General features: G+C 38.9%; 1 protein-coding gene across 2 annotated transcripts in view; it reads left to right on the plus strand.

Moving 5' to 3' along the window:
* The window catches only part of CNKSR1 (connector enhancer of kinase suppressor of Ras 1), a 39,127-nt gene extending 31,379 nt beyond the window's left edge, over positions 1–7,748 (plus strand). For both annotated transcript variants that reach the window (XM_058195130.1, XM_058195131.1), the window contains 2 exons: positions 676–857; positions 5,643–7,748. In XM_058195130.1, the coding sequence (XP_058051113.1) occupies positions 676–857; positions 5,643–5,843 (383 nt within the window). In that variant the 3' untranslated portion in view covers positions 5,844–7,748. The remainder of the gene's footprint in view (positions 1–675; positions 858–5,642) is intronic.
* The last annotated feature ends 3,009 nt before the right edge of the window (positions 7,749–10,757 follow it).

Genomic DNA, 10,757 nt, shown 5'->3' on the forward strand with positions numbered 1-10,757 from the left:
AAGAAAGGTAAGCTAGAATAGTTGAACATTTAAGCCGATGAACTGAAACAGAGGAAATTTGGTATGAAACTTTAGGGCAGCTTTCTCCAACTGGAATCATTCAAATATTTCAGACTACAGTGTACATCTTCCTCTGCCAAACTGACAGGGAGTATGGGCATGTGTGTGCATACGTCAGTAGCCAAATGAAGATTTGGCAACTTTTTTTTTTCATATTGAGACTGTGTTCCATTGGTACTATTATTTAGGACATCCTCATACCAATAAATGTGAATAGATGGCGCCAATCTGTTCTTGAAAATGCCCCTTTCTCCCTCTTTCTATCACCCCTTTTCTCTGTGTGTCTTTCTCTCTTTCTCCAAGTAGCAGGCTAGCTTCATGGCTCTTGCCAAGGTCTGAATTGCTAGCCTGCACAAAAATAAAGGACATTTTTAGTTGGAGTTAGCAGAGATGGCCAAATTGATTGCTCTGATTAAAGAAAAGAGCACAATTAATTTTGTTTCTATTTGGAAACCACTTTTGGACTTTGTGCTTGAGCTGGAAATAAATGAAACTTTGATTTGGGGTTTTGCCGATTAGATAGGTTTGGTGTTACAGGAATGGCTAAGTTTATGTTATTATATAAAAAAAAGTTGAGGTTTGATGTTACATGGTGGTATCTTGTATCTTATGAAGATCCAGCAGAAGAAGAACTTCAGTCACTGATCAAGTGTCTGAAACAAGGAGGAGTATCACTTATTGGGAAACAGCAGGTGTTCACTCGTGAATATTACCGGAAATCGTTTGTCAAACGTAACAAGAACCCAGAGATCAACGAGAAAGTACATCTGGTCCGGACACTTCAAAGCACACTCAAGGCAGGTGGAATGTAACTTTGGCCTGGGAAACAGCTCCATTTATGGGATGGATGCCTCTGGGGGGTGGTGAGAGATTGGGTAGGACTTGTTTTACATTTTGGAGGGGGCTTACAGAAACTCAGTTATGGAAGATGGAGGTAAAGAAACCCAACTACAAATGTAATGCACTTCACTACATTGAAGTACATTACTGAATGAAACTCCCTTTTTCTTTTTATGGCTACTTTTCTTTCTTTTTTTTTTATTCAAAAAGTTTTACAAAAAAATTTCCCCCCCACCTTTCCCCCCAACCCCCCTCCCTTCACTAATCCCCTCCCCCCTCCCCCCTGACTTCCTGGAACAAGCACAAGGTATAGTTAAAAATAAAACAAACATATGCTAAGAAAATTTTTCCCCAAAACTATTATACCAATTTTCCCTCTCTAGCTCTGACTTCCTCCTAACATAACCAAAATCCTTCAAAAAAAATTTAACAATTAACAGTAATAAGATATGTAAAGCAATAGAACAAATTAATCCTAAAGTGTTTAAAATCAGCTAAAGCATAAAAATCCAATCCCATTCAGAAAATATCTCCCTTATAGCTTCTATAACCATATAATTTTTCCCCCCAGGTCTTTCTTACATAAGATCTTTCGAGAATATTCTATTTAAAATTCAATACAACACATTATAAAATTTCAATACAGAAAATTACAATATCTATTCAACTTTAGTCCTTCCTCGTCAAAATCCAGTATAAATCCAAATATCTAGTCTTTTATGATAGATATAAAACATATAATCAACCCATTTCTTCCAGATCTTCCTCACATATTGTCTTTCAGGGACACTAATATTTTTGTCTGTTAATATTTCAAAACAACTTTGTTTCAAGGATAATACTTTTGTCTCTTGCCATTTTTTTTGATGCATTAATCTCTGTCTTTCCTTCATTACTCCTTTTGAAAAGTCAGTCACAATATTTCCTAGTAGTTCCTTATGTCCAAGAATCCACAAATTACTGCCATATATTTCATCAGTCCAAAAAGAGAACTCTTGGAAAGCATTAACCCTGTGAGTTTTTTCGGTTCAGGAGACAGCCTCCTGTAGCACAAATTCAGGCATTTCATCCAAACTATTTAAAGAAAACTTCTTTACATCAACTTGTTTATTCACGATCATATCTTCATATTTATCCACTTTTGTTTGTATCTCCTCCATTCCATTTTCCAAGTCCTGATTACACTGGTTAATTTCCTCCAAGCTCTCATCCAAAACGTCCCCATTTTTTATCAATTCGTATTTTTGAATAATTAAATACATTCTTTCTGTGTAATCCTGTATAAAGTCACGAATCCATTCTTCTGAAAGAACCTTCATGGCAAAGTTCTTGCTGAGAATCCCCTTATGAAATACTTAAACAACGTAATATAATCCAACAATCCACAGTCCAACACAATAAGATAAAATCTCCATTCAGTTTCGATTTCGCAGCAAGGCTCCTTTCCTTTCCCTTCCCTTTATCGCTCTACTTTCAGTTGCTCTCAGACACCATTTTAAACAATTAAAGGAAGGGGATTTTTTTTTTCTCTTTTTAAAGAAGGTGGAAGTCAGAAAGTCAAAAATACTTGCAAACCAATAATTGTTCACTCATACTTCTTCCGTCTGCTTATAGAAATCCACAAAAAGAAATCAATTGTTAGCAGAAGTGGACACCTTCCTCTTTTCCTGCTTTTGCAGAAGCGCACTGAATACTGGAGATTAAAGGAGGATTCAATGGGATTTGACCTTTCGGGACTTTGCATAACAAAAACAAAGCCCCTAGGGGAATCTACCACTCTCCCCCCCCCCCTGCTCTTTTTCTCTCTTTCAACCAGAGAGGGAAATTGAAGCCGGGAACAGCTGTTCGTTGCTGTTTTCACCGGCTTTTACCATATCCAGTGCGGAGTGCCATAAATTAGCACCCAGCGAGAAAGGTGGCGCCAAGCGGAAGTCGCTATCCCTTATGGCTACTTTTCTTGAATTCTAGCCTGCAAAATGTGTGAAATGTGGATTTTATTTTTTATCATATTTTACCTTTCTTGCAAAGGCAGTGGCATAAATGATTCCATCTCTTGCTTGCTTGAGCCTCACAATAATCCTTTGGAGAAGTAAGGAAGGCAGAACATGATTAGACCACTATCATGATTATATAGAGATTTAACCTTATTAATTTAACCTTATGATTCTTGACGAATGTATCTTTTCTTTTATGTACACCGAGAGCGTATGCACCAAGACAAATTCCTTGTGTGTCCAATCACACTTGGCCAATAAAGAATTCTGTTCTGTTCTATTTTATTCTAACTCAGGATCTCCCCAAGACCCATACAACACACCACAGTAGTGGCCAAAATTGTGGAAACCTTTGGGGAAAAGTGTATTTTCTAAAACTGGCTAATAACACCACTTTTTTGGGAAGTAATACCATAAAATTATATATCAATGGAAAGATAATCAAGAATGTAATGCAATAACTTTTATGAAGGATTTGCTATTAGAGTAGCAGGTACAGTATAAAGAAAAAAAGCAAAACACATAGAAAAAATGAGATATACAAAAAATATCTTGTCAGTTAATACTTAGTTGAGTAATCTTTAGCATGAATTATGGCCTTATAACGTCTTCCCATGGAGTGAGCCAAGTCTTTTAGTTCTACAGTGTGAACTACAGTTTCACACTTAATAGTGTGAAACCAAGATTGAATGATTGCTTGTAATAACGGTTTTATTGCTGGGTTGCTTCTGACTAACAAGTTTCTTTAGTCTGCTCCATAGATTTTCAACTGGGAAGGTTTGGGCTATTCCCAGGCCATTCCAGCAGTGGAATAAGATTATCTTGAAACTCCAAAAAAAAGTGGTGTTATTAGCCATCAAACCTCAAAAATATACTTTTCCCAAAAAGTTTCCACAATTTTGGCCACTACTGTAGCTGTGAGGTGTCAGGCTAGATCCTGAAAAGATTTCACAGAGTAACTCTTCTGTTTGAAACCTTAATGGGGCTTAACAAGAGCTGAAGCCTATATCTATAAGGTTCTATGTGAATGTATCACTAAAGAGGCTATAAGAATTTGCTTCAGATGACATATATTAGGGATATCAGTGAGAGGACAGGAGTGGCATATGTTCTAAGCAGGGGATCCCAAGTTTAATTCTTGGGTTTTTCCAAATAGGGAGAATAGATGTGTCTGAAATCCCGCAGAGCTGCTGCTAATAAATACAGTAGTGGAAAGTACCATAGTAAAGCCATCAAAGTTCTCAATCAATAAAAGTAGCTTCCATACTGCTGATACCTCACTGTCAGGTTGTTTCTGGATCCAATGCAAGGGTTTGATGTGATCCTTTTAGAACCCAGATCAATCTGAGACCAGAGTATTTTAACTATCAAAGGAGATTGTTTTAATATCGTGTCTGGTGTCCATCTGAATTCTTGCTTGGTATCCAGGCCAAGTGTCCAGCCCATGTGAGGCAGATACAGATTAACAGAGTTTGAAGGGACCTTGTAGGTCATCTAGTTCAACCCCCCCACCCAGCAGACCCTATACCATTTTTGACAGACAGTAGTCCAGTCTCTTCTTGAAAGCCTCCAGTGATGAAGCTCCCACAACTTTTGAAGGCAACTTCTGTTCCATTGGTTGATAGCTCTCACTGTCAGAAAAATTCTCCTTATTTCCTTGTTCTTTATAAAGTCTTCCTCAACTGCGTGGGCTTAGACATACCTGATTCCCATAATAATGTCTTTTTACTCCAGGGAAAGACAGTCCTCTTTTATGCATTTCTAAGACTTAATCAGTGGTGGGTTTCAAATTTTTTTTACTACTGATTCTGTGGGCGTGGCTTGGTGGGCATGGCAGGGGAAGGATACTGTAAAATCTCCATTACCTCCCCACTCCAGGGGAAGGATACTGTAAAATCTCCATTCCCTCCCCCCTCCAGCGGGAAGGATACTGTAAAATCTCCATTCCCACCCCACTCCAGGGGAAGGATACTGTAAAATCTCCATTCCCTCCCCCCTCCAGCGGGAAGGATACTGTAAAATCTCCATTTCCACCCCACTCCAGGGGGAAGGATACTGTAAAATCTCCATTCCCTCCCCACTCCAGGGGGAAGGATACTGTAAAATCTCCATTCCCACCTCACTCCAGGGGGAAGGTTACTGCAAAATCCCCATTTCTTCCTGATCAGCTGGGACTTGGGAGGCAGAGAATAGGTGGGGGTGGGACCAGTCAGAATTTTGACTACCGGTTCTCCGAACTACTCAAAATTTCCGTTACTGGTTCTCCAGAACTGGTCAGAACCTGCTGAAACCCACTCTGGGCTTAATAATGTAAGTGATTGATCCAATCTGGCACAATGGGTTTGATGTTTCCTGTGCTGTCTTTGAATGACATTATTTTACTTACTTATTTATTTATCCTTTTAAAATTGTAGAAAATTTCAATGGTTTTAAATCCTTTTGGAATCCTTTTGGCCAGACAATTTTGGCTCTTGGATGCATTAGAAATATAATGAATAAAATCAATACGACCTCTAAGGGAGAACAGTTTGTACCTGGGGGTTTATTAATATACCGGGCGTTTTTTGCTGCGCAGGACACCGAAATATTTTGAGACAGCTTTGTAAGGGTGGTGGGCCCTTGTCTCTCTTGAAAGGGATCTGGCAAACCATTTAAAAGCCACTCGAAATGGCTGTGCTCTTCTGGCCTCTGTTGTCCTTGTAAAAATGAGTCATGTATCAGCCTTAGAACATTCCTTTCCTTCCCCAGGCCAAAACTGCAGAGCTCCAATTACTTGATATTCTACTCGAGGACACTGAACTGAACTCTGAGAAATTCAGGAGCTGGAAAGAACAACATCAGGAGTTATACCAGGAAATACAGATGTGGTGGGCTAAAAAACTGGACCAAGACAATGGCTCAATAGACTCAAGTTTCGACCTCAACTTGGAGGCAGCTGCAGATCCGTAGCATCTGTTGGACCTCTGCCCAGTGAGCTAATAATGTCCTTCCCCCAGCTCCACTTACACAACACCAGACAGAAGTGCAGTTTTGTCGTTTCTAAATTTTGGATAGGAATGTTTTACGACAAGCTTCATCTTTAAGAGGGCATTGGGATTACGGTTGGGTTGGTCTAAAAGTTTTATACGGACAGCAACAATGGCTCCAAATGATTCTCTCATTTTAGAGAGATGGATTACAAATATGGTGGCAATTGAGAAAGGATTGTTGGCTTTTTATGTAACGATGGATATTTCCCCCACTGCAAAATAGAAGACCAACGAAGGAGAAAGTGGCTTTGGGTGGCTAAGCATCAGGGAAAGAGCTGGCATTGACTAGCACGGACTTTGTGCCCTTCAGATTTCTTCAAAACAAGCCATTTCCTCCAACGTCTTTCAAGATGAAACTTTCCCTTGACTATATATAGCAACCGAGAGACTCCAGTTTGTGGTTTTCAATAATGATAGTTTATATTGACAACCAACTTGCATTAGAAGCAGGATTACTGTAAACATGTAAGAAATGAATTATATAAACAAATGTTACAATATGTTTCTAAAGGTTGTTTAATGGGTTCACCCCCCTTATTTTCATTTTTAAAATGACCATTTGCCAACAATCCAGCTGCAATACAACAGAATGAATAGCAATAATAATAACACTTAGTGTTAGAGTTATATACTGCCCCATAGCGCTTTTCAGCGCTCTTTTTAAGTGGTTTACGAATGTCAGCATATTGTCCCCAACAATCTGGGTCCTCCTTTTACTGACTTTGGACGGATGGAAGGCTGAGTCAACCTTGAGCCCCATGGAACTACAAGCTGTGGGCAGAGTTAGCTTGCAAGACTGCATTCTGACCACTGCGCCACCAGGGGCGCAGTGGGCAAGGTTTGTTAACTCAGAATTATTAACTGTTTAAAATATTCATGTTTTGTTTTGTTTTTTACAAAATCCTTGCAGTTACTGAAAAATACTCAGCCCTTCAGAGGGTGTGTTTTTTTTAAGTGAATTATATTATAACACCACAAACTGTTTTTCCCCTAAATGTATCAATGGTCTCTGGTGGCCAGTCACGTGCCAGTCACGTGCCAGACACGTGCCAGTCAAGGTCTCTGCTGATTCTCCAGTCCAATCTAAATAAAGACATGTTCCAAGATGAGAGCTATCCTTTGTTGCTCTGGGGATTGGTACTGTTTGCAAGAGCTCTGTATGCCATGTAATGCAGAGATACAAGACTCCAGAAAGCATGAGTACAAACCTCTTGTAAGGCAGTACTTTGGCTGATGAGATCACCAGGGGACTCCCAAGTGAGTAAGAACATAACCCAGGAAACCAACCAGCATTGAAAGAAAGAGTCCAAGTCTTTCATCATCTGAAACTGCCAAGAAATGGCCTTTTTCTCTAGGATTGGTTGGCATTCCTTGGATTGTATACTGGTCATGTCTATGCAGCTCTCCCAAAGGCCATTATTGAAAGAGACATCTTGAGGGAAATTCACGCCACTGTGGTGTTACAGTATCAGCCAACATCAGGATCCAGCCCATGGGAGCAACCACTAGTCTGAATACTATGGCGCTGCTTGTCATATTAGCTGAAAACTGGGGAAGGTATGTCTTCTAAGATCTAAGAGGAAAAGAGTAAGTGATGCTTCTAAAAGAGCAAAATGACCCTTTCCTACTAAAGAACTTCTTTCAATCTTGCTCATCTCCTGATTTGGGACTAAGGTTAGAATCCAAGGGGTTATCATTAAGTGTTGTACCTTAGAATTCTTGATGAAGGTATCTTTTCTTTTATGTACACTGAGAGCATATGCACCAAAGACAAATTCCTTGTGTATCCAATCACACTTGGCCAATAAAAAATTCTATTCTGTTCTCTTCTATTCTCTTTTATAGTTTCAGAAGCTTGCCACCTTAATGCATTTGTACACACTTGCCTTTTAAAATTTTAATTCCAAATAATTTGAATCAGCTTCTTAAAGCATGAATATTATGGTTTAACGAAACCAAGCTTTTTTCTGATAACACATAAACAGTGGAGCTCTTTCTATTTTTGGATCATGTTTGTGGCCAGTCATAATGAATACCTTTAATCATTAAAAAACCACATGTTGGTAACGGAAATACAAATGTGTTGTGAATAACCTGTCAACCTAATATGATCCTGGATTCAACTGTGCTTAATTATTACAGATTATTTGATTTGCAGAAAAATGCAGAAAGTATGATGACTACTTATGAGATTAACAGACCATCAAAATCAATGCTTTTATTGAAATTACGAAAGCTGTTTTGCTTTTACTAAGAGAATCTGAAGACAACACAGTTGTGTGAACCATGAGATGTCTTAATAAGCATTGAAACACAGATGAGCATTCTTCTATATTGTTTATTCTTTTTGGTTTTAGAGATAGAGATAGAGATAGAGAAGTTCAGGTAAATGAGCAAACCAAAACTGGTGGAATACTGGTACAAACGTATGTTTGCTGCAGTCCTAACCGTGGGAGCTAATGAAATATTGATGATACTGTGACATGAGGGGAAGAATAATAAAAATTAAAACCCAGACTCAAATTTTCTGGAACTTCCATTGACACATATTCAATATGTCATGTTAAATTTGACTAACTTAAGTATGTTGTCTGCACAGAAATGGATGTTTTTGAGCCTCCATAATACACATTGCTATGACAAATCTAGACAGCGTACTAAAAAGCAGAGACATCACCCTGCCAACAAAAGTGCGTATAGTCAAGGCTATGGTTTTCCCAGTTGCAATGTATGGCTGTGAAAGTTGGACCATAAGAAAGGCTGAACGCCAAAGAATTGAGGCCTCTGAATTCTGGTGCTGGAGAAGACTCCTGCGAGTCCCTTGGACTGCAAGGCGATCAAACCGGTCAGTACTAGAGGAAATCAACCCTGACTGCTCTTTAGAAGGCCAGATCCTGAAGATGAAACTCAAGTACTTTGGCCACCTAATGAGAAGGAAGGACTCACTGGAGAACAGCCTAATGCTGGGAAAGATTGAGGGCAAAAGAAGGGCATGAGGGAGAAAGAGGTGGCTGGATGGAGTCACTGAAGCAGTTGGCGTAAGCTTAAATGGACTCCAGAGGATGATAGAGGATACGAAGGCCTGGAGGAACGTTGTCCATGGGATCGTGATGGATTGGACACAACTTCGCAACTAACAACAACAATACACATTGCAATGTTAGCTGGTGGTTCCTAGAAACTTTTTATTATTTATTTATTTATTTATTTATTTATCACAACAGTATATGTAAGCATAAGCATGAAATAACTATATGATATATAAGCATATATATAAACATAAGTATATATATATAAAAAAAACTATACGAATTGGATACAATCAAAGGGGACATTGGGACAGGAATGGTAGGCACATTGGTGCTCTTATGCACGCCCCCTTACAGACCTCTTAGGAATGGGGTGAGGTCAATAGTAGATAGTTTTTGATTAAAGATTTTGGGATTTTGGGAAGAAACCACAGAGTCAGGTAGTGCATTCCAGGCATTAACAACTCTGTTACTGAAGTCATATTTTCTGCAGTCAAGATTGGAGTGATTCACATTAAGCTTAAATCTATTGTATGCTCGTGTAATGTTGCGATTGAAACTGAAGTAGTCTTCAACAGGAAGGACATTGTAACAGATTATTCTATGAGTTAAACTCTGGTCATATCGAAGGCGGCGGAGTTCTAAATTTTCTAAACCCAATATTTCTAGTCTGGTGGCATAAGGTATTTTGTTGTATTCAGAGGAGTGGAGAACTCTTCTTGTAATATATTTTTGGACACGCTCAATTGTATTAATGTCCGAAATGAGGTATGGGTTCCAGACAGGCAAGCTGTATTCAAGAATTGGTCTAGCAAATGTTTTATATGCTCTGGTTAGTAGTGTAGTGTTTTTGGAGAAGAAGCTACGCAAGATTAAGTTTACAACTCTTAAAGCCTTTTTTGCGATGTAGTTGCAGTGGGCTTTGGCACTTAGATCATTTGATATGAAAACTCCAAGGTCTTTAACGGGGTGGGGGTCATCTACAAGGTATTGTCCATCGAGTTTGTATGTAGTGTTTTGATTCTTTTTCCCAATATGTAAGACTGAGCATTTGCTGGTTGAGATTTGGAATTGCCAAATTTTTGACCATTCCGACACAAAGTCAAGGTCTTTTTGAAGGGTAGCCGTATTGTTGGTAGTGTTAAATAGTTTGACATCATCAGCGAAGAGAACACAATTACTTATAATATGTCACAGAGGTCATTAATGTATAATATGAAGAGTGTTGGTCCTAGAACGCTGCCTTGGGGGACGCCGTTATTGACAGGAGCGGGATTTGATAGGGCACTGCCTATTTTGACCACTTGTTGTCTGTTTGACAGGAACGTTGTTATCCAATTCTGGAGGGGTCCGGAGATGCCGTAGGATTTTAGTTTTAGGAGAAGTTTGTCATGTACCACTGAGTCAAAAGCTTTACAGAAGTCTATGTAAATTGCAGTAAAATTGAAGTAAAATCTTTCAGGATTCTGCTATTAGGTGGTTAAACACTATGCTGTAGTGTGCAATTAGAAGGACTGTTCTAATTTCTTTGGATTATTGTCCAGCTACATCCTGAAAGCTATTTTAACTCACGGTGGTATCTTGTGTCTTATGAAGATCCAGCAGAAGAACTTGGGTCACTGATCAAGTGTCTGAAACAAGGAGTATCACTTATTTTTTTATTTTTTAATATTATTTTCCAAAGCACCAAAAGGCAAGGCAAGAAACGGAATGGATGGAAGCTAATCAAGGAGAGAAGCAGCTTGGAATTAAGGAAAACCTAACTACCTAATAGAAAAATTAACCAGTGGGACAGTTTGCCTTCA

The sequence above is a fragment of the Ahaetulla prasina genome, chromosome 10 (assembly GCF_028640845.1).
Source record: "Ahaetulla prasina isolate Xishuangbanna chromosome 10, ASM2864084v1, whole genome shotgun sequence".
Classification (NCBI taxonomy): Eukaryota; Metazoa; Chordata; class Lepidosauria; order Squamata; family Colubridae; genus Ahaetulla; species Ahaetulla prasina.